The sequence below is a fragment of the Loxodonta africana genome, chromosome 8 (genome assembly GCF_030014295.1).
Source record: "Loxodonta africana isolate mLoxAfr1 chromosome 8, mLoxAfr1.hap2, whole genome shotgun sequence".
NCBI classification, from domain to species: domain Eukaryota; kingdom Metazoa; phylum Chordata; class Mammalia; order Proboscidea; family Elephantidae; genus Loxodonta; species Loxodonta africana.
Window position 1 is genome coordinate 67,846,849 of NC_087349.1, and position 25,712 is coordinate 67,872,560.

The 25,712-nt window shown below is 37.6% G+C and overlaps 1 protein-coding gene across 1 annotated transcript in view; it reads right to left on the reverse strand.

Moving 5' to 3' along the window:
* Positions 1–25,712, reverse strand: part of COL28A1 (collagen type XXVIII alpha 1 chain) — a 199,001-nt gene that overhangs the window by 124,258 nt on the left and 49,031 nt on the right. Inside the window, 2 exon segments of the mRNA XM_064290408.1 lie at positions 18,075–18,132; positions 19,848–19,916. Of these exon segments, the coding sequence (XP_064146478.1) occupies positions 18,075–18,132; positions 19,848–19,916 (127 nt within the window).

Genomic DNA, 25,712 nt, shown 5'->3' on the forward strand with positions numbered 1-25,712 from the left:
AAAGTAGAAGCTGAGTGCAAAGGGAGCTGGAGGAAGAGTCCTTCACCCATGTCCAAAAAGGTGCAGTCAGAGGGGCCAATGGGGGAGCCCCACATGGAAGAGCAACAGCTTCAAATATCTGCCATGCTAGAGGGCCCACAGATCTGACAATAGCCCATTGCCATGAAGTCGATCCCAACTCAAAGCGACCCTACAGGACAGAGTAGAACAGCCCCATAGAGTTTCCAAACCTGTAGTCTTTACAGAAGCAGACTGTCACATCTTTCTCCCAGAGAGCAGCTGGTGGGTTCAAACTGCTAACCTTTTGGTTAGCAGTCGAGAGCTTAACCCCTGTGCCACCAGGGCTCCTCTCTGACAATAGCACCAACCAAGAAAGAATCTTCATGCCCTCCTCCTCTCATGGCTGATGCAGCCTGCGAGGGATGAGAAACATGCCCCCTTTCCTGAACCCCTGCAGGTTGTCCCTGCAGCTCCTACTAGAAGAATGAAGATTAAAAGGAAGATTAACACATTGACTTAAAAAAAAAAAAAAGCCCATTGCCATCAAGTCAGTTCTGACTCATAGCGACCCTAAAGGACAGAGTAGAACTGTCCCGTAGAGTTTCCAAGGAGCACCTGATGGATTTGAACTGCCAACCTTTTGGTTAGCAGCCATAGCTTTTAACCACTATGGCACCAGGGTTTCCAGAAAGAGACTAGAGCAGCAAAAGTAGAATCTAAAACCCAAACCCACTGCTGTCAAACCAATTGATTCCAAGTCATACTGACACTATAGGGCACATACTTTAGTAACTAGATATTTATATTACAGAATTGAAACTGTGATTTGCAATGTAGAGTGACCTTAACCAAAAAACCAAACCAGTTGCCTTTAAGTAGATTCCAACTCATGGCAATTCCACGTATGTGGAGTAGCACTGCACGTCATAGGGTTTTCAGTGGCTGTGATCTTTCAGAAGTAGATCACCAGGCCTTTCTTCGGAGGCACTTCGGAATGGGTTCAAACTGGCAGTATTTGGTTACTAGCCCACTGCTGAACTGCTTGAGCCAACCAGGGACTCCCACAGTGACCCTACAACTTTCTATTACCTAAAAGCACCCTGAAGCCTGCTAGAAATTTTTTAGTGACAAAAAACAAACAGTCAAACAAAAAACTGCCTACACTGAAAAAAATGTAAAGGGATGATGAGAGAAAAAATTAAAATTCTCTTTTGTTTACATCTCACAAGCCATGCTTGTTCAAATAACAGTTATAGATATCCAAAAAACAAAAAACATTGCACTCAAGTCGTTTCCAACTCATAGTGACCCTATAGGACAGAGTAGAACAGCCCCATAGAGTTTCCAAGGACTGGCTGGTGGGTTCGAACTGCTGACATTTTGGTTAGCAGCTGTAGCACTTAACCGCTACACCACCAGGGTTTCCAGTTATGGGTACATAATGATTTTATTACAAATGTTATCCTTTTTCTCTAGTTAGATGATACACCTGCTTGTTCATTTTTAAATCACAAAGTTTATTTACTTTTCTTTGGTTGGTCAAGTGGCCTAAACAATTTAGGAAAGCTAAGGTTTTTTTAAGGTTGCCACACTATAAAATACTGAACAGTTAAGAGAAGGAATCCTTTCTGACTTTTACAGATATCCACAAGTAGTATGTAATGAGACAGGGAATTAAAAAATCAAGAGAATGCGGCCGTGTGTAGATGTGGTTATTTATATTCCATTTTATTTTACAAAAGATTTGAAATGGCCAAGCCTCCAAATATATAACAAAAATCTGCAGGTCAGGTTGCTAAAAACAGAAGTTCCCTTATAAGCAGATGAATAGGAAACTTCTGTATGAGTAATAGAGAAATCTAAATATAACAGGAATTCAATGGATAAAGATGTTAAAGATAAGAAGAAAAATGAGTAACTACATAACCAAAAGTTAAATTTAAATAAAATTTAAATAATTTATCTCAAAGGTGTAAACAAATTATTTTGTTGTTCAGTACAGTTTACAAATAATATTTTCCATTCAATGTCCCATCCATTAGGGGTCAGCTCTATATGGTCACTTCTATCTCAAAAGAGACTTTTTTTCTCTTGGAAAAGAAAGGAGCAAGAAAATGCAGTTAAAAAGTTGTTTTTGTTTTTTTTTTTTAAGCTGAGGAACAACAATCTCCAGCAAGAACCAGCCTAAAGGCTGCAGGCAGGAGGTCAGAATTCACAGGCCATCTAGGAAGATTTGGCTTTCTTTGATCCTCATTTTCAGCTCCCATGATGGTAACAGCACCAAGAACACCATAATTCCCAGGACTTGATGCCTTCTAGGATTAGAACACCAGCCTTGTTGAAAACAGCAAACAAACTACAAAGTTTGAAAATGCCCTGGTGGCATAGTCAAACATGATCCTTGAGTAGTCAAAATATTCAGCTCTTAATTGCTATCTAAGTATTTATTTACAGGTTTATCTTGACTTCTCCTTCACCTTCATCTTCCTCAGCTATTATACTAGGACCTATGCTGGAGGGGGCAGATAATTGGAAAAAAGGAATAATATCCAATTTTGCTATTGGTTGAATTAAGAACAAATGAACTAATCAATTGGTATATAATTATAATGAACTCAAATTTAAGGTCAACAATGAGATTTGTTTGGAATTATCTATTTTTTTTTATACCTCCCTTCCCTCACTACCTAAACACATGAGTGTAGCAGTGTTTATTTCTAGGCAACAGAATAATTTAATTCTTAATCATGAATTTTAATCAAACTGACTTGTCATTTGACATCCTCAGATATTTTTCTTTCTTCTGACCAAGAGGGCCAAGGTATCATTTATAAACCCTATCTGTGGTTTGCTTCCATTCAGGAAGGGTACCCTTTAAATTAAGTAGTATTTCTGATTTTGGTTTTTGTTGTAAGTTTAACACCTTTTTTTAGGTTGGTGCATGGCTAAACCCAAAAACCAATTGCCATCGAGTCAATTTTAACTCATAGTGACCCTATAAGGACAGAGTATAACTGCCTCACAGAGTTTTCAAGGCTATAAATCCTTATAGAATCCTTATAGAAGCAGGCTGCCACATCTCTCTCCCATGGAGCAGCTGGTGCGTTTGAACCACTGACCTTTGGTTAGCAGCCAAAAGCTTAACCTCTGCGCCTGCTACATGGCTAACCCGAAGAACCAAACCCACTGCCGTCGAGTTGATTCTGACTCATAGCAACCCGATAGCACAGAGTAGAACTGCCCCATGGGGTTTTCAAGGAGCACCTGGTAGATTCAAACTACTGACCTTTTTTGGTTAGCAGCCATAACTCTTAACCGCTACACCACCAGGGTTTCCGGTATGTGGCTAAAAAGAAATACTGCTCTACTGGCATTAGAATAGAGTGGGATTTAATCATCCACAAAGCTCCAAGGAGAAAACACACAGAGACCAACAGGTTAAAAAAAAAACTATTGCTCCCAAAGAGAATTATAATATATTACTTCAAAAGTCTTCCTCTGTTAATTAGGTTTTAATTTTAAAAGTCATAGTACCACAAACACTATTCTTTAAGTCCTTGGACGTTGTAAAAAATAAAATCCTCTCATGAAACCATCTTATCCTTCCCTACATTCACTTGTGGACTTACATTGCAACTTGATGGTCAAATATACTCATAGATATTTGTAGGACTGGAAGCCCTGGTGGTGTATTGCTATGACTGCTAACCAAAAGGTTGGCAGTTCAAATCCACGAGGCTTTCCTTGGAAATTCCATGGGACAGTTCTACTGTGTCCTACAGAGTCACTATGAGTCAGAATTGACTTGGTGGCAATTGGTTTGGTTTGGTCTCCAGTGAATACAAGGATTGGCCTAAAACGTTCTACATTGAAAGGAAAAGATGCAGCATTGGTTACCTGATCACCTTGACTCCCAGTTCCACTGGTTCTTGGCGTCCCACAGGTTCTAAATCCCCCTGCATAGAAAATAAATCTGAAATATGGCAATATAGTAAAACCTCATTATTTCATACTTTGGTATTTGGAGTTAGGCTTGTTTAAAAACGTCTATTTGTTGTTAGTTGCCATTGACTCGATTCTGGCTCATGGAAACCTCACGTGTACAAAGCAGAACTGTTCATAAGGCTGTGGCCTTTCAGAAGCAGATCGCCAGGCCTATCTTTCAAGGTGCTCTGAGTGGGTTCGAACCACCAACCTTTCCCCTAGTAGCTGGGTGCTTAACTGTTTGTGGCACCCATGTATAAATACATGTGTAAATACACTACAAAAAAAAGTTCTCCAAGGAAATTAATTGGGCAAACAACCTAGGGTATGTTTAATTTATATAAGAAAATAGACTTTTTAAGTGGTTTGTAAACACAACACTTCTGGTTCCTGCCCATTTCTTTCTCTTAATATCTATGAGTATTATAAATAATAAATGACCTATAATGAAACATCTATTTATGCTTAAGTAATTTAAGTGTTAAAAAAATTTTTTTTTTTTAATTTAAGTGTTAATCACAGAAGATTAATTTTAAAAAAAGTTCTCCAAGGACACTACTGTAAAAACCTTGGGATAGAAAGTTATGTCATTTTTTTTTAACAGTTTATAGTTTAAATTTGCCTACAATAAAGAATCACATTTTTACTACTTACGTCTAAATTTGTGTGCACTTGCATCAGTTTATATTTATCAATAATTATTCTCATGAAAGCCAAAAACTCCTGAGTGGTTATTACAGTGATACATTTCCTCTTATGATCATAATAGAAATATATAAAAGTACAAAGTTCATAGGATACAAGAAAGCCAAGATTTGAAAAAGAAATTGAAAAAACATGTTTTAAACTTTTTAAATATCTTCTCCCTCCAAGTCTTATTAAGAATGCATTTTAAAAACTAAGAAATTATTTAAGGGAAATGTAGCAGAATTAAAGGGCTCCACCTCCTCGCCTGAAAGAAATCTGGCAAACAAAGTGATAATACCCCTTAGAAGAGCAATATCATTCATTCATTCTTTGTGTCTTCCAACAAATATTTGTTGAGTGCTCATGATGTGTCAAGAACTGTCCCAAACACTGGAGAAGCAACTGTGACCAAAACAGCCAAAAATCTCCATCTTCAAAGAGCTTGCATTCTAGTGGAAGAAACAGAAGACAATAAACAAGAGAAATAGGTTAAATATAGAGTGTGTTGAATAAGTACTTAATGAGTGCTAAGTTTTTTTTTTTTTAAGGAGAAAAGTAAGTCAGGGAAGTAGGGAAGCAGTTGCAATTTTTGATAAGGTGGCCAGGGATGGCCTCACTGATGAGAGGGAATGAATCAGGCAGAAACCTGGAAGAAGAGCATTCCAGGCAGAGGAAATAGCCAGTGCCAGGACGATGCCTAGTATTTTCCAGAAACGTGGAGAAGACAGTGTGACTGGAATGGTTGAGCATGGGAGCAAGTGGTAGAAGAATCATGGCTATGAATTGGCACTGGCAGCTAGGCTATGGTGCTCTCCTGGTGAACGTAAACAATTTCACGGAACACCAACGAGAGACACGGCCACTCTATGATCTTGATGACCAAGACAAAAGCAAGACCAGTCTATAAACACATCTGAGTACAGATAAAAACAAGAAACATTATCCAAACTCAAAACATGATCAGACATCACCCTATATGGGGAACTGGTGGTTCAGCGTTAGAATGCTTGCCTTCCATGTGGGAGGCCCAGGTTCGATTCCCAACCATTGCAGCTCATGGACAGCCACCACATGCATAGCCAAAATCCATCTGTCAGTGGAGGCTTGTGTTTTGCTATGATGCTCAGCAGATTTCAGCTTCCACATTAAGACAGACTAGAAAGAAAGGCCTGGACATCCACTTCCAAAAATCAGGCAATGAAAACCCTATGGATCACAAAGGTCCGTCCTATCAGCAGCGATCATGGGGGTGGTGCAGGACCAGGCTGCATTTCATTCCTTTGTGCATGGGTCATCATGAGTTGGGATGCCAACTTGACAGCAGCTAACAAGGACAACAACATCCCCCTATCCTGGAGAATATGGCTGCAGATTTTTAACAATTACAACTTAAGCCTGACATCGTTTTTCCCACCTACTGGGTAAGGTTCATGGCCCTCATGGCATAGTGGTTAAGAGCTCAGGCTGTTAACCAAAAGGTCAGCAGTCTGAATCCACCAGCTGCTCCTTGTAAACCATATGGGACAGTTGTACTTTGTCCTATAGGGTTGCTCTGAGTTGGAATTGACTGGATGGCAATGGATTAAAAAAAAAGGATTAGGTAAGATTAATTTAAAAATTCAATCATAAAATTAACCCCACCCCTCATTGCATCCAATCTACAGTCAACACCTGCTTTCTTGAACTTTCTTCCAAATCCCCTAAGACAATCCCAAATTCTATGAAAAGTTTTATCTTACATTCTCTTACTAAGTCACTGCATGGTACGTAGTCTCACTCACTCGAATGAGTCAATAAACCCAACTTTGTTCAACTATAGGTGGCTTCCTGCTGGTCCTTTCTGGAGGACTTCAACACTAGTTTTCTTAAAATAGTCCCTTATTTTAAACCCATTTTAAGGCAATATTTCCGAGTGAGAGCCTATGGATAAATTTGTGCTTCTGTCATGTCAGTATGTTTTGTAACAACTATTTTCTTTACTAAGAAGAGGTCTGTTTTGCTATTGTCAGGCTTTAAAGCTGCTTTGATGGTGGTTGAGGTTACTGGAAGTCAGAACCCAAATAAGTGAGCCATTACTACAAATGTATAAGGTGGGATTTCCCAGATCATAATTTATTCTGCATAATAATATACCGAGCATATTGTCTTAGTCATCTAGTGCTGCTATAACAGAAATACCACAAGAGGATGGCTTCAACAAAGAGAAATTTATTCTTTCACGGTGTAGTAGGCTACAAGTCCAAATTCAGTGTATCAGCTCCAGGGGAAGTCTTTCTCTCTCTGTTGGCTCTGGAGGAAGGTCTGTGTCATCCATCTTCCCTTGGTGTAGGAGCTTCTCTGCACAGGAAACTCAGGTCCAAAGGACACGTTCTGCTCCTGGCACTGCCTTCTTGTTAGTATGAGGTCCCCAACTCTCTGCTTGCTTCCCTTTCCTTTTATCTCTTATAAGATAAAAGGTGGTGCAAGCCACACCCTAGGGAATCTCTCTTTACATTGGATCAGGGATGTGACCTGTGCAATGATGTCACATCCCACCCTAATCCTCATTAACCACAGGCAGAGATTATGATTTATAACACATAGGAAAATCATGAAATGGGGGACAACCACACAATACTGGGAATCCTGGCCTAACCAAGTTGACATATATTTTGGGGGGAAAAATTTCAATCCATGACACATATGCTCTGGATTTATAATCAACTGGATACCTGTGTGGCATTGTTGTTATTTTGCATATGGTTCTAAATGTACATACATAAAGAGCAATGGTAAAAATATTTTCATTGATTTTTTTATACCCTATATGCAGTGCCTTGTCCCCTTTGATTGATGGGTTTTGTAATCCTCGTGCGCCAATTAGACCTTCAGAACATTTTTCACCCTGAAAGTACATGGAAGGGATATCAGTGTGCTAATAAAAATCAGGATTTTAAAAGTTTACATTATAATTACTAAGAAATGTGCTTTAAATTGATTTTTTTTTTTAATCAGGTATCCAAATTCATGGTTTACTGCAAATGGGTAATTCTAACTGACTCTGAGATTTGTAAATTTCAAAAACTTAGTCGACACTTTTAAACAGGAAGTAGTCTGTCTAAGCTGAATACATAGGTAGCATAACAGAAGTTGGAAAAGAGCTCAATTCCCAATCTGACCAGAAATATCTGGAAATAGGGAAGCTACTTAATTATGTATACAAACTAACTGACTCAATCCTCCTTTTCCTCAATATTGCTGAAACCGGGTCTATCACACAATTAAAATTTGTGTGTTTTATTAGAATGTGAATTAATACTTGCTAGAATTGGATTACTTATTAAATGTTCATATCTGAATTTATAAACTTTCATTGAAAATTTAGGTTTTAAAGAGTCTCTGAAAAACTCTCTTGGATATGCTTCTACAGTAGCAGCACGACCTACATGAATAGCTCTGGTCTCAATGTAATGTCAGTGACGTCATAACACCATGTAATCAATCAAAAATGGCATTCATTTCGTGAAATTATTCAAACCAAGAGTAAAATCAAAGAACATGTGCAAGAAACCCAGGAAATTAGAAAATACACCTATATATCTTTGAATAGCCATAATTTACTCATTTATTCCTGATAATAATTGCACAGTAGCAGCAAGTGGTACATACAGCAAACTCCCATAGGTCCAGCTGGTTGGAGAATGAAGGATTCTGATTAACAGGATGTTAAAGCTCAGAATTAACTGTAATGTGTTCTGTCTTTGATGAGATTGAGTGCAATGCTATGTCCTTGGGTTGTTATGAATAAGAGAGTATCACTATGTCATGCTTTATATAATATCAAAATATGTGACTTTGTCACTAAAACATGCCTTGGAATGTGTTTGTTTCTTTATCATAAAAAAAAGCACAAATTATGAAGAGAAAAAAAGAGTAATTCTGGCTCTTTGGAAAAAAAAATCGGACACAATTTATAGCAGAGCTTTCTGAAATATAATGCCATATTGCTGGATTCTGTCTTCTAATAGTTTCTTTTGGTTAGTCAAGGGCATATTATTTCCATTTATTACGACAAATTAAAATTTATATTAGTTAACAAGGGTCTCTTTCAAAAACTAACCTAACAGTCACTCACAACTTAGTATGAATTATTTGTTGTGGCTAATTGCTTTTCCTCTAATTGATATTCAGGAGGTTTCTCAGAGGTAACTGACTATTAATTATGGTTGAGGAGGCTGAGAAGAAATAAGATGCAATTTTAGAATGTGAGGCCATACTGAGAAGGTTAGATCTAAGTAACCTAACTGAACGGCTGAAGTGGGATGTCTGAGACACTTAGAAAGCAGCATGTGGTTCTCTGGGCAGTGTGTGTATTCATGCGCTAGTGTGAGTTTGACGGAAAGGCTTTAGAAAAGAAGGAAGAAGGGCTCCAAAAATTATATTTACTTACTCTGAAATTTTGTTCATACTGCCAAAGTCTCTTGGAAAATCATCTCCTGTGTGATCTTTGGCAAATACGTTATAGATTGTAGGTAAACAGTCTAGACCAGGGGTCAACAAACTACAATCCATGAGCCAAATGCAGCCCACCATTTTTTTTTTTTTTTAATAAAGTTATACTGGGACACAGCTACATGCATTTGTTTAAGTATTGTTGATTTTTTTCACACTACAACATCAGAGTGGTTGCAACAGATACCATATGGCTCACAAAGCCTAAAATAATTACTATCTAGCCCTTTCCAGTAAAAGTTTGCCAATCCTTGGACTACAAAAACTTTAGCTCCAGGAATTTTATGTGGGAAGCAGTGGAAAAGTTTAAATCCTCAATTGCCAGGTAAAGGTAGCTCTTTCCTAACATTCTGCTCCTTATAGGAAATTCCAGTTTCCCCTTCCACCGTAATTTCATTTCTTATTATATTGATGGCAATACTGTTCTAAACTGGTTTATTAGACTTTGATTCTCATCTGTTTCATAAAACAAAATTGGAAGTGAAGCTTTACCATAACTACACTCAAAAACTTAATATCTGGACAGGGAGATACTATTTATCACTGTGGCTTTAATGAGTACAAACTAAGAGATTTTTCTAATTTCCTACATGGTAATTACATGAAGTAGAAGTTTGTCAATTATTTATAATTGAAAATTTATATAACTGGTTAACTTACTTATAATTGTAAATTTTACTGCATTTGCATGTTAAGGAGAAATGGTCTCAAAAATACTTGACTTCTGATAATTGGCTGGGACACATTTTTAAAATTTTTAATTCATGAGCAAGCAGGAGAAAGCTCCCTCCTTTTTTTTACTATAGCAGGCATTGTTACATTTGGTCCTGGAAATCCGTCTCCGGGCAAGCCCCTCTCTCCTGGTGCTCCCTCAGGACCACAGGGACCCTGGTTAGGATGGCAGGGAATGAGGGGCAGGAGGGGAATGAAAAGGTAGATGCAGGGGAGGGAAGAGGGGAGAACAGGAGAGAAGAAGAAAGAATGGTTATATTTCAGTTTATATAGACATGACAATGCTATGGTCCTGTTTAAGTTTTTTATGAGAATCTTTCTAGTAAGCTTCATCTGGGATCAGTAGAATTGTGGAGTTGTAAAGAATAAAATTCCCATTGCATTAAACATTGGTTCTATTTGACTGGTATAAAATGTTCTATTCTAGAGTCTTCAAATTATTAGAGAAAATGGCAATCAAGTGATGCTTCAGAGAAAGGATTAGGAACTAAATTCTATGAAAAAAGCCAAAAATCTAGGACTGTGTGGCCTGGAGAAGGATGCAGGGTGATTTAATAATGTAATAAAGTCTTCACAGAGACCTGTGAAGATATCACTGCATAGCTGTTTTAAAGCATTGGATACTGTTTACATGTGCTTTAATTTCAACCCTGATAGGCTTGGATTATAATTTGAATTCTTTCAGGAATCAGTTGAATCTTCTGGAGGTTTAATGCCAAATAGGAATCCTGATAGAATCATCATTAAGGGGAACATGATTTTCAATTTCAGTGATTAAAGGTAAGACTTCTATGTAACTATTATTGCAAAAGACACCTAAGTAAAGCAAAATAAGATTGCTTCAGACTTTGAAGTAGACTGGCAGGAAAGGTACTAATTGGAAAAAAAAAATTAAAGAAAATAGCAAGGCTTTCATTAAAACCAGGAATTCTAACAGCTGCAAAATTTTCCTCCTTTTCTTCTTGGCCATAGGGAAGTATTATAATAAAATGTGCAAGGACCTGGAGATAGAAAACCGAAAGGGAAGAATGCACTCAGCATTTTTCAAGCTGAAAGAATTGAAGAAAAATTCAAACCCTGAATTGCAATACTGAAGGGTTCTTAGGGGGAAATACTAAACCACACAGGAAGCATCAAAAGAAGATGGAAGGAATACAAAGAGTCACTGTATCAAAAAGAATTGGTGGGTGTTCAACCATTTCAGGAGGTAGCACATGATCAAGAACCGATGGCAATTAAGGAAGAGATCCAAGCTGCACTGAAAGCACTGGCGAAAAACAAGCCTTCAGGAATTGACAGAATACCAACTGAGATGTTTCAACAAACAGAGGCAGAGTCTGTAAGTGCTCACTTGTCTATGCCAAGAAATTTGGAAGACAGCTACCTGGCTAGCTAACTGGAAGAGTTCCATATTTGTTTCCATTCCAAAGAAAGGCGATCCAACAGAATGCAGAAATTACCAAACAGTATTATGAATATCACACACAAGTAAAATTCTGAACACCATTCAAAAGCAGCTGTAACAGCATATCGACAGAGAACTGCCAGAAATTCAAGCTGGATTCAGAAGAGGACGTGGAACAAGGGATATCATTGCTGATGTCAGACGGATCACGGTTAAACACAGAGAATACCAGAAAGATGATTACCTATGTTTTATTGACTATGCAAAGGTATTCAACTGTGTGGACCATAACATTGTGAAGAATGGGAATTCCAGAACACTTAATTGTGCTCATGAGGAACCTATACTTAGACCAAGAGGCAGTTGTTCGAACAGAGCAAGGGGATACTTTGTGGTTTAAAGTCAGGAAAGGTGTATGTCAGGGTTGTATCCTTTCACCACACTTATTCAATCTGTATGCTGAGCAAATAATTCAAGAAGCTGGACTGTATGAGGGAGAACACAGCATTAGGATTGGAGGAAGACTCATTAATGACCTGTGTTATGCAGATGACACAACCTTGCTTGCTGAAAGTAAAGAGGACTGGAAGCCCTTAGTGATGAAGGTCAAAGATCGCAGCCTTTAGTATGGATTACACCCCGACATAAAGAAGACAAAAGAAAAATCCTCACAACTGGACCAATAAGCAACATCATGATAAATGAAGAAAAGATTGAAGTCGTCAAGGATTTCATTTTACTTGGATCCACAATCAATTCTCATGGAGCAACAGTCAAGAAATCAATGCATTGCACTGGGCAAATCTGCTACAAGAGATTTAAAGTGTTAAAAAGCAAAGATGTCACCTTGAGAACTAAGATGTGCCTGACTCAAGCCATGGTATTTTTAATCACCTCATATGCATGTGAAAGCTGGACGATGCATAAAGAAGGCCTAAGAATTGATGCTTTTGAATTCTGGTGTTGGCAAAGAATATTGAATATACCATGGACTGCCAGAAGAATGAGCAAGTCTGTCTTGAAAGAAGTACAGCCAGAATGCTCATTGGAGGCGAGGATGCTGAGATTTTGATTCACATACTTTGGACATGTTATCAGGAAGGACCAGTTCCTGGAGAAGGACATGATGCTTGGTAAAGCAGAGGGTCAGAGAAAAAGAGAATGACCCTCAACAAGTTGGTTTGACACAGTGGTTGCAACATTGGTCTCAAGCATAACAATAATTGTGAGGATGGCACAGGACCCAGCAGTGTTTCGTTCTGTTGTACATAGGTTCACTAAGAGCTGGAAACGACAGCACCTAAAGGACTTTTAAAGGACTTATTAAGACTCCTAGAGGCAGGATAATTAGGGCTCATTTCCAGGGAGGCAATCTTGTGATGGAGTAAGATCTACCAAGTTCCCCAGAAGCTCCAAAGCAGCACACTGAAAACTCTGAATGATCATTAGACTCAGGGTACAGAAATCAGGGTCAAGCCTGGCTGCAGAACTACAATCCAGCGTTATGTTCATCAGTGACTGGTCATAGTTATGGATGCATAAGAAAGACAGCTAATTGTATCACTGTTTAATTTTGTTTACCTTCCCTAATATTGTATATTTTAAATGACAGTTTTCTTTAGTATTTATGTATAGCCAACTTAGTAAAGATTTAATTTTTTATGCAAATGGAAAAGTTTCAAAATGGTGACACTTATGTCAGACATAAGAAAGATGGGACTGACATGCATTCCAGCAAAGCAAAAGGTCAGGATGTAAGCCATTTGTTCATGGGAAGAACCTGTCAAGACGTAGATAATTTGTTCCCAGGGAAGATGTGTTCATGACTGCAATCATGTATAACTGAACTGACTGGCACCACTCACCTAGGTAGTAACTCACTCCCTCCTGATTAAGTGGCTGACCTTTACATTTCGAAGTACTTCAAGGTGAAGCTGATCTTATCTATAATCAGTCATTAACCCCCTATCTTTCCTTCATTCTCTATGTATATAAACACCTCTCTACACTTGAACAGTGGAGGGCTTTGTATTTTTACTTAGCGCTGCCCAACTTGACAGTATTATTCCTCAATAAAGCTCTTTTTCTTTCACTCCTAACAAAGTGTAGGATTTTCTTCTTTGCCAATTAGCATGTAAAAGAAAAAGCTAGCATTTAATTTAATTTAAATTGCTATGCTATGCTTACGTGAATCCTAGACTCCAAGACTAATAAAAACATTAATATCTATGATGGCTCACTCTAGTGGTCGAGCAATTACTTAGGGGGAAATTAAATACCAGCATTAAAACTAGATCACAAACTAAACCAAGTTTTAAGCTAATATCACACACCCTAACAAAAAAAATTTATAAATTATTCTTCTTCCCTCATGATAAAACAAATGAGAATAAGCATGATTAACATTAAATGTAAGAAATAGTTTTTTTAGTTCATTTTTTTTCATTCATTCAACAAATAGTCACCAAATGCCTAGTAGGCACAAAGCTCTGTGTATAATTCTAAAACAGAAGCAGACATGCTTTCCACTCTCATGGAGTTTACAGCCTTGAGTGACAGTTAAAGTAGATTTTGGTATCATATGTACTGGGGTTCAAGTCTCAGTTCTGCCAGATATTAGCAGTGTGAACTTAAACATACCTTCAAGTTATTTAATCTCTCTAAAGTTCAGCATCCTCACCAGAATGGTGATAATAATAGTATCTACCTCAACCACAAGTGTCAACAGAGGTTTAAGGCAGATGGATTTAAAGCTCATATTTTAAACACTCAGTAAATATCTGCTATCATTATTAAAGGAGCCCTGGTGGTGCAGTGGTTAAGAGCTTGGCTGCTAACCAAAAGGTCTGCAGTTTGAATCTACCAGCTGTTTCTTGGAAACCCTTTGGAGCAGTTCTACTCTGTACTAGAGGGTCACTATGAATCAGAATTGACTCAATGGCAACATATTTGGTTTCAGGTTTTATCATTATTAAAATTACTTTACCTTTGGTGTATAATTGCTAAAGAATGTCTTTTTATGGAAATTTTTACAAATAGGGCAGTTTCAGAGTGAATGGTTTAAATTAAACCATTCATATGTGGGGAGAGGCATGCTATACAGAATAAATATTTAATCTCCCTTCCTCTGCTTTGCTATACTACATCTGAAACTGAAAATGTTGGAGGCTTTGAGGAACCATGTGTTAGAATCTGCTGAGAAAAGAGAATTAACACTCAATAGGGCAATCACTTAGGGAAATTTAAAACACAGAGATTCAAGGTTTAATTACTATAAACTGTCCGAGTAATATTCCATGCCATCTGTAATAACCCATCAGGATGGAGGATGATTATTGAGAAGTGAAATAGCAGGTGCTTAGGGTATACTCTTAATTTATTATGACAATTTACCAGAGGATCATTTTTAAAAGATAGAAGTGCTTCTATTAAAAAAAGAAAAAAACATAGTATCCTTTTCAAAGGTCGTGAGAACCCATTATAACTATACCACACTTATTTGGCTTATGATGAACATCTCTAATAAAAATATATATAATGGAAGAAAAGAATTATCAGTTAACATAGTCTGATCAGTGAAATGCTTTCACTGAGACATTAGCAATGAGATAAAATATAATCATCTATTATATTCATCTTATTTTCCTTAATAATCTTGATAGTGTTGATAACCAAGAAAAGTAGTTTCAATATACATTGCAAGCATTAAACATAAATATGTTAAATAAGAAGAATTAGCCCATAATCTTTAAACAGTCCTGTCTACTTTATTCTTAACCTCAAGCTAATTATAGTTATATTTCAGGGGAATTTTTTTATTGGCAGTGCTCTGAATAACCTTGCATAAAAAACAAACAGATCTTCCTGAAAGGGATATGATTACAGTCTTAACTGATTTATTTTTCATGGATCAGGCAGATTTACCAGACCAGCACAAAACTAGTAGTAATTACATAGTTAAAGATGCTAGATGACACTTCAAAGTTATGTCATGGAACTATAATATTAATTTACTCTATCAGCAGATTTACACTACCATGTTATTGAAAAGACAGTAGGACTAAACCTGAAACTACTTGAAATGATTCAGGCAAAGAAACAAAAGTAATAGACTTTTACAGAAATTTTGGCAGTCTTAAGGTAAGTTTTTATGTTACTTCTGAATAATTAAAAATCTCACATTATTGGTTTTTATTATGACATTTTAGTGCAATATTTTGGTACAACATTATTTGGGATCCTTCCCACACTTCTGGTGATTTTAGTTTTCAAACAACCACAAAACTTTACAATGTCACTCTAATTTGTATAATTTTGATTTGGGAAGCAAAGAAACAAAAAATATAAGAATTTCATATCCAGGCAATATTGTTACAACTCTTTAGCTACAAACATTTAGAAAGAAAATAAAACACTTTTTTCCTTTAAAATGCATTTAAAGGCATAGGTGAGCTCCAAAGAAAATGAGGGAAATCACAACGTTCAAAAATAAACAGCAGAAAACCAGAGTGGTAAGCACATAATCTGATGCTGAAGCTGCCCTGGGTAGAAAGTGTGATGGGAATAAGTGTAGGAAGTCTAGAGACAGAAAAAGTAGTAAAGATTTCAGCTCACTCAGTGGAAAATGAGAAGAGAATTAGAATAGAGGCCCTCTTAAAAAGCTAGGACCTTCCTAGTTATTTACCTTTCAGTGAAAAGGCATGGTAGAAAAATGTCATCCCACCAACACAATGAGATTAATGACAAGAATTTTGTCTTGGCTTGGACTCAAAGTGGAAAAGAGTATCCCCTGAGAATTCCTAACCTGATCCTGTGATATGTATGAGTTTTTGGTTTCAATTGACACCACCTAGGTGGTCCAGGAACAACATAGTCAAGAAATTAATAACAAGGATACCCTTGGAGTATGTGTTGTTGTTGTTGTTGTTAGGTGCTGTCAAGTTGATTTAGACTAGACTCATAGGGACCCCATGTGATATACAGAACTGTCTATAGGGTTTTCTAGACTGTAATTTTTATGGAAACAGATCTCCAGGTCTTTCTCCTGCAGAGCCACTGGGTGGGTTAGCAACCAAGTGGTTAACTATTGCGCCATCAGGGCTCTTTTCTGGCGTACATGAGAGATACAAATGCAAACTCCTCTCAAAATCCTCCACACAGAACACTTGGGATTTTCAGAATTAAAACCCTGCTGAAAATGAGTTCAAAGTAGAAAAACATTTCAAAGAAGAAAACAATTTCCATGAGTGAAAATGAGCCAAAAGACCAAACACTGCTCCAAGAACTGCCAGTAATAGAGTATTATGATAGACTAAAAAAAGTGGGGCTGGGGAGAAATATACTCCAAATGATTAACGGCCTTAAGAAAAGAATTACAAGAAGCAAAGAAGACAGTATAGTAGAAAGAATAGGCAAATTAAAAAAACTTCAAAAAACATTTCACAAATATTCATCAAGTTATAAAACATAATGGATGAGTTAAAGGACATTTTATAACCCGATAAAGATAAATTTGTGGGTTATAAGTAAGGTTGGAAGAAATTGCCTGAAAAGCAACCAAATAAGATGAAAATAATGGAAGGAAGAAAGAAGAGAATGGAGAAAGGAAATATTTCAAAAAATAATAGTTAAGAATTTTTAAAGATTCTTGAAACACAGGGAATCTGATGCACTGTAAATGAACACATACGCATATTTACATACATTATAATGCATCTATAGAAAATAAAAAGAATAAGAAAAAATATTGCAAAAACATTCTAAGATCAAAGATAAATTTCTCACTAGGATGATTATTAAATGGACTGCAGACATCTCAACATGAACAATGTATGTCAGAAGATGGTGGGTTAGAACTCATCTAGATTTCTATACCAGCTAACCTACTATAAAGAAGGCACCATGATGACCTTTTCAGCCAAAGGCTGAAAGAGCTTACTGCTAACATACTTTCACTGAAAATAAATTTCTAAAAGATTTACTTCTGGAAGCAAAAAAAAAAAAAAGGATATGTATGCCTTTTATTTCTTTCTCTTGCCTTAGTACACTGGCTAGGACTATGTTGAATGAGTGGTGAGAACAGACATTGTTGCCTTATTCTTGATCTCTGAAAGAAAGCATTCAATCTTTCACCATTAAGTATGATGTTAGCTGTAGGTCTTGCAGGTGTTTTCTATCAAGTTGTGGAAGTTTCCTTCTATTCCTAGTTTCCTGGGAGTTTTTATCAAAAATGGGTTTTGAATTTTATCAAATGCTCTTCTCTGTCAATTAATACGATCGTGTGATTTTTCTTTTTTAGCTTGTTAATGTCAACACATTGATTGATTTTCCAATATTGACCCAGTGCTTCATCCCTAGAATAAACCCCAGATGGTATTGGTATATTATTCTTTTTACATATTGCTGAATTCTATTTGCTAACATTTTGTTAAGAATGTTAGTTTCTATACTCATGAGAGATATTGGTCTATAGTTTCGTCATGTGTATTTTCACTGTCTGGTTTTGGTTTCAAGGCAAAACTGGCCTCATAAAATGAGTTGAGACATTTTCCTTCCACTCCTGCTTCCTGAAAGATATTGTGTAGACTTTACTATATCCATAATTTTTGCAATTGTTGTTTAAAGAAAACATAAGTCAAGTGTGACAAAATGTTAAGATGTGTCTACTTGGTAAAGGTTTACTAAATCATTCTCTGCATTTTTCAGTATGCTTAAAATATTTCACTGTTTAAAAGTAAAAATATTTTAAGAACCAGAATGAATAAGTATAACTTACTCTTAAGTTTACTGCTAAGTTTGGAAACTGTGAATAATAGCAAAGCACCAAATTCAGCCTGAACAAGATAATCGTCAATTTATATTAAAAAATAAAAAGTTGTGACTTTTTCCCTGGCATTTCTGGAACTTTGGTTCCATGTTTCCAATTTTGAAAATCTAAGACAGCCCAATAGAGATAGAAGGAACCCAATCTTTTGATTTTACAGACGTTAAAACTGAGACTGTGGTGGACTAACGATGCCCACAAATTCTTTGCCATTCTCCTATAGAGAGGTGGAGTCCATTTCCCCTCCACTCCAATCTTGGTTTGCTTTACCACTTGTTTTAACCAATTACGTAACAGAGGTGATGCTGCATAATTCTGAGGCTAGTCCTAAAGAAACTTAGCCTTCTGCCAGCTCAGCAATCCTTCTTGGTGCCCAGCTGCCGTATTGTGAGGAAGCCCAAGTAGCCACAGCTAAAGGAACTGAGATCCCTGGACAACACTCCCAGGTGAGCTCCCGGCCAAAAGCCAGTACCAACTTCTGACCGTGTGAGTGAGCTTATTTTTAACAGTCCAGCACCCCAGCTGACATCACATCATGCCGCACCGCCCAATCAGCCCACCGAGTCATGAAAGGTAATAAATCGTTGTTCTGAGACGTTACATCTTCAGGTATTTTGTTATGAATCAATATATCACCAAAACAGGGACCCAAAGAAGTTAGGGGTTTATTTTAAGGTATCTAGTTGGAGCCCTAGGGGCACAGTGGTTAAGAGCTCGGCTGCTAACCAAAAGGTCAGCAATTTGAAACCACCAGCCACTCCTTGGAAACCGTATGGGGCAGTTCTACTCTGTCCTATAAGGTCACTATGAGTCGGAATCAACTCAACAGCAATGTGTTTGGATTGGATTCTGGTTTGTCTAATTAGTGGAAACTGAACCTGGATCACTGTTATCTAGATAAGAGAGAATCCAGTGTTTGTTTGTTTTTAACCTATATGATGTTCTCTTTTTTGAATTAGTGTACCTATTTTATCCAGACATGAGTGGAAATCCTAACTCTCAAACAATACGCTGCCATTTCACTCACAGAGTACAGTAAGGAAGAACAAGTTTCCGTTAATAATTATATTTGAGAACCTATGCAGTGCAAAACCAAATGAGGAAACCAATCAGTTATTTTTATTTGTATCTCAACAAGTCAGCTACAGTTCTTTCCTGGGAAAATAATGATTACTTGAAAAGTCAAGAAACTTCTTAGACATGAACAGTCATGTCTTATTCATTTCCTCTCCAGCTCTTTTGATAGAAACATATTTCTTTTTCTTCTCCAACACTAGTAAACATCAAAGCTCTATAAGTTAGAAACTGCAAATAACGCAATTATTATCTGTCTGCCAACATCAGTCCCCATCCACTTTAGAATGAGCAAGAACCTCATTCCCAGTGATTTTCTCCTGGCTACAGGAAGTTCAATAAAAAAATATAGCTCTTGGGCCTGAATTCAGATCTCTTATCTCCTAGGAAACTTTGACACTTGAGAACTCTTTTCTTCTTGGACAAGTTGATTAACCTTTTGATTGTCACGAAGTGGGAGACAGTTGTACAAATCTTCAGTGTAGTTCTATTTCAAGTGTGGTAAAAATGAAGATCTGCTCCTTGCGTATTTATTGTCTTTTGTCCAAAAAGATATAAGGTGACTTAATTTAACTATTTCTTCTAACCGGAAAGAGCATATTAAGAACTTTATCTGTCCCTTTATTCCATCTACAATTTATTGCTACTTACCAGCTGTCCTGGCTCACCAACTCCAATGGGTCTCAGAGCTCCTGTTCTTCCTTCTTGGCCTCTTTCTCCCTAAGAAAAAGAAACAATAGAATAAAAGTTTGAATAAAAGTCTGAGTTTTTAAACAAAGAAATCCTGGTTTTACATCAAAAAGAAAAAATTATGCAATTTCAAGCACTATGGGGATTTCAACAAAGATAACTAGCAAAATGGTCAAATTTTCATATTCATAAAGACAAAAAAAAATCCTGGAGGAGGGCAAATAGCTTAAACTTAAGTGAACAAATTACTCTAAAATGTTCAGCATCTCTTCTTGTCTAAATGCAATACAGTACTTTAAGCTTCCACCAACTATTGGCAGGACAAACTGTGTGGCAATTCATTTTGGTTACTGAGATGACCAAGCTAACAATGCTTGTGCTATTCCCTGGCCCCTCACAACCAGCATGTAATGCTGCCCCTCCCTTGTCCCAGCTCTGTTCCACTTCACCTTTCCATTAAGCTCTGTTTCACACTTTATCTGCTCCTGAACTCTTCTCCAATAACTCGTCCAATATAAACTCCACCTCCCCTGAAGTCTCAATGTGCTTATTGTCTAAATGCCATACATGGTGACACTTGATTATATTCCTAGTGTACTGTTTTGTACTGTTCTCTATTTTCCTCTCTAATCAAAGTCTTATTGTCCCAACAACATAGAAAACCCATTTAAGCACTTCTGCTCTATTATATCTTGCATCATACAGAGCACCCCAGGGTGTTGGGCATTCCAACCCTTTCTAGTTCCCTACAAACCTTTCTGCCAACATTTACTCATTCAGTGTCATAGTCCACCTCTACGCTTATTTAATGTAAGCAGGGTGGTAGTTGATATGGTAAGGTGTTATACTTCCCAATAACATTTTTGCATGTTAACAGGTAAAGTCAATGAAAACCCAACAAAACTAAATATACATGGATGAAACGGTGGCTATTTGGAGGCAAGCAATTTTTTCATTCCAACTAAGTCAAAAGTTAAATTGTTTATTCTTTGTGGTAACTGCTCCTGACCAGAGCATTGCAGTATCCAAGCATCCAAACTATATGTAAGCAGCCAGCCTTCTCGTGTCTAAGCAGAGTTCAAATCAGAGCTTCCCTAGTCCCTGCAATAAATTCAATAGCCATCAATGGGCAAAGAGAAAAATATCTTTACCATGATCCCTTGCTGTCCAATGCCAGGTAATCCTGGGGGACCATAAGAACCAGAAGGACCTTGTTCACCATAGAGGAAGAAACATGTTAGGTCAAGTCAATAGGACTTACTGAGCAGCCCTTAGGTATATATCATGGGAGTAGGGGTTTTGAAGGCAACAAAGAAGGCTAGTGCACAGTCCTTGCCCTCAATTGTTTACAATCCAGTTGGAAATATAACATAAACCCAGGGCTGACGTATTCACTAGGCACAGTGGGCAGTGTCTAGGGCCCGTGATACTTTCCCAAAGCCAAAAACCAAACCCACTGCCATCGAGTTGATTCCAAAACTGCGACCCTATATGACAGAGTAGAACTGCCCCATAGGGTTTCCAAGGCTGTAAATCTTTACGGAAGCAGACTGCTACGTTTTTCTCCCATGGAGCAGCTGGTGGGTTCAAACCAATGACCTTTCAGTTAGCAGCTGAGTGCTTTAACCACTGCACCACCAGGACTCCTATATGATACTAAAAAAAAAAAACTCATTGCTGTCAACTTTGACCCATAGTGACCCTAGAGGGTAGAGTAGAACTGCCCTATAGGATTTCTAAGGAGCTGTTGGTGGATTTGAACTGCTGACCTTTCGGTTAGCAGCCATATCACTTAATCACTATGCCACCAGGGCTCCTATGCACATACTTTTAGGGGTCCATAAATACATTTCCATTTTAATTTTTAAATCAGAATAAAACATAAACGTAATACTAAATACATAACAATGAATTCAGTCTAGATTATATTTGCCTTTATACCAGCTCAGTTATAAAAGATAATTTTTAATAATTAAATCATAACATGGCCCTCACTCATTCATTAAACAAATCTTTATTAAGTGCTTGTAGTAGACACATTTTTGTTTCCTACTCAGTGACCATCCTCTCCCTGTCTTTTTCCCTGCTTAAAGAACTAATCTATTCCGGTCAGGGCCAGATCTCAGAGGATGTAGGATGAATGATAATTGGTCTATAGCACTTTCCTTAGCTACTGATTAGTCAGGAGTGGTCAATTTGGTTCAGTTCTGACAAATGAGATGTGAAGGACCTTACTGGATGCAAAGAAGAAACCTTTTGCTTCTGCCTCTTCTGTGTGGGACACTAATGTGATACAAGGAGATGTAATAGTTATCTTGTAACCATGAGGTAACAAACTCTAGGATAAAAAGCCATTATCTGGAGATGGTGACACAGAAAAAAATGTCAAAGGGCCTGGCTCTTTGATGGCATCATTGAGCTATCAACCTGATATTGAATATCTGAACTACCTACTTTCAAACATTCTGTCAAGTCAACATGTGTGTTCTTATGATTTAAGCCACTGTTAGTCAAGACTTCTGTTACTTGAAGCCAGACATTTTCTAATTAATAAAGTTTTCTATGTGGCAGGCCCATCACAGAATTCAGGCATTATACAACTGAATAAGACCTTTGCAATCAAAATCCTACATTTCATAGGTGAGGAACTTGAGTCCCAGAGAGGTTACCAGGCTTGCCCAAACTCACATGGTTCTTCAGGTCTCTTGGGTTTCTGACCCTCTTCTGACCTTTCTGCCCCTATATCCACCAATAAATGCACACACAGGCACACACACACACAAAATGCATGCCCACAGTACTACTTATTATTCCTCCACTTCACTTGCTTTAACTAATACAGCCATACACCAAAAAGCAGGCATAACAAAGAGGACTGGTTTAAAGTGGATTGCCCCAGAGAGAATATGAGTGTGAATGTGTGTAACCGTGAGTGTAAGCATGTGTGAGGCAGGGAGGAGAGTGGGAAGGCCACTTTAGTACTGCCTCAGAAACTAGGGGTCGCCATCCTGTGTACATCTAGGGGGAAGGAAGCCAATGTTTAATAAAGCTTATTATTTCCAAGCATGCCCTGGACACTTAATATACATTATCTCTTTTCATTTTCTAACAACCGTAGGAAATAGGTATTATTTTTCCATTTTATGGTCTAGCAATATAATCTCCATTTATTAAATCCATTTTTCAGCATGCATGAAATCACAGGGAAAAAACATGGCTTTGTAGTCAGTCTAGATATGAATACTCCCTCTATAACTTAAAAATTGCTTGAGCTTTTGCAAGTTCCCCATATGCAAAATGAGGATAATTATATCTACCTTGCAGAATTGTTGGGAGGATTCCAGATAATGCCTGTAAGACACCTAAATCATAACCAGCCACAGAATAGGTGCTTAATGTGTATAAATTCAACTGTTATTCACCAGACCTTTCCTGAGCACCAATCTGGTATTGAGTATCAGGCTACATAATTACAGATATAAATCAAACTGCACCTGCTTACAATCTGGCTGTACAGACAAATGAATATAAAGTAAAATATAAGCATACGAATTAGCTATAATAAAGGTATTAACAGAGCACTTAAGAAATCAGGGGTAAAAATGTTTAATTCTGCCTTAAAGAAACTGGGAAATTTTCAGATAGTAGACACAAATTTCATATGTGTCAAACCAGAGCCTAGGGGTAATTCTTGCCACCTTGCTCTTCTTCCCCCACCATATGCAATCCATCACCAAGGTCCATGCCCCCTAATTCTCTCTATACCATACCCTCTCTAATCCTCTACCAAGCCTCTGGAGTTTACACCAAATTGCTGTCTTTTCTTGCTTGGACTACAACAAAGTCCTTAGTACTCACATTCAGTCTTTCGGTTGTCGTCAAGTCCATCTGACGCATGGCGACTCCATATGTGTCTGAATAGAATTGTGCCCTAAAGGGTTTTCAATGGCTGATTTCTCAGATGATCACCAGGCTGTCTTCTGAGGTGCCTCTGAGTGGACATGAACCTCCACCTTTAGGTTTGCAGCCAAGAGCATTAACGATTTGTACCACCCAGAGACTCCTCATTCAATCTATTGTCCTCCAGTTTACTCCCTGCATTGCTGCCAGAGCAATCTTCTAAAAATGGAAATCTGAACATGTCACTCCCTGAGTAAAACCTTCTAGGCTTTTTCCTTTGCTCTTAAGGAAAAAACAACACTTCTTTTAAGGCTTTAAGGTCCTGCATGGTGTGACCCTGTGGCCCCAGGGTCCCATCTGTCACTAGGCACCTCTCCTTTACTCACCAGTCAAGCAGCTATTAGTCTTTGTTCAGTTCTTTGTACTTGCCATGCCTCCTCCTGCCACGGGAGCTTCGCATGTGCCAGTCCCTCTGTCTGGGGTATTCTTTTCCTAGTTAATTCTTACTCAACCTTTAGGTATTTTTTTAAGCAGTGTGGCTTCGTGGAGGGTTTCTTTAATCAGGTCAAATTTCTATTCTAGGCACTGATAGCACCGTTTTCCTCTTTTTCTGAGCATTTATTACAGTTGCATCTTTGCATTTCTTGGTCCGTTCATTTGTCTTTCCCTAGACTATGGAGAGGATCCCATGCGATTTCACTCAGCTTTGCATTCTCAGTGTTTAGCTATTACTGTCATTCACTCAGTCATCTATGTGTCAAACATTTACTGAGCAGTGACTAGGGAGCAGGTGCTGTGCTAGAGGCTGGATGTGAACAAAACTGGAAACCTGGTCTGGACTCAGGAAGTTGGGGTCTGGAAATGTTCCTCTGGTTCACTTAGGTTTTCAACCCGGAGCAACTGTACATTAATTACTACAGTGATTACATGCCTATTACACAGCTTCTCCTACAAACTCACCCAGACACACAAACCAATTTTTTTCAGCTGATGGAGTAATGAAACCTCAACAGATGGCCCAAGGTTTCCCTTAAGGAAAGTTCAGCTAAGAAGAAATCCAATGCTTCTTATTTCTGGCAGTGGCTCCAACCAAAATCAACATCCTTTCTTTTCCCCAAAGTAATAAATAATGAATGGCTGTTCAAGACTCATTGAATTGCTTGAGGACAGAACTTTACCTTTTCTTGAATAATACAATTATAAACAGCTTAACATACCTTGAACTCTTTTTAACATTAGAAAGAACTTTCAGCAACTTCTTTGAATTATTTCCCAGATATGTGTAGCACCAACTGGCAAATACTCTCATACTTTCCAAATAGAAGAAAATGATGGATAAGCATTTTGTAGATGCTGAATGGTCCAAGTATGACCAGTTATACTTCTCAGCTACAACTCAGTGAAGCAGTGACTATATACAGAGCCTTGGCATAAAAGTTAAGGAAGACCTCCTCCACTTTTTTTGGAAGGAAGAAAATGGGGAGAGGGAGTTAATATTTATCAAATACTTGCTAAATCAAACTCTGTTTTAGTGCTTAACTTCTCATTTCAGAGGAAGTATTGTTTAATAAAAGGACTATTTTTGGAAAACATACCAGGCTAGATTTGGTTTACATTAGTTTAAAGAGGGTTGCCAAATATTTAACTGATGGATAGTAATTTCCAATACATACTACCACTAGAACAGGTGTTGTTCTAAGTGCTTTATATTTATTAATTCATTTTAATCCTTACAACTCTAAGAGGTAAGTACTATCATTAACTCATTACATGGATGAGAAAACTGAGGCACAGGGTGGTACAGTAACTCGCCCCAATCACTCTGTTAATAAAATGTAGTGCTGCGTTTCATCCCCAGCAGTCTTGTTCTAGACTCAGTTCTCTCAACCACTCTGCCTGTTTCTTGGGATATTTCAATTCTTTCTT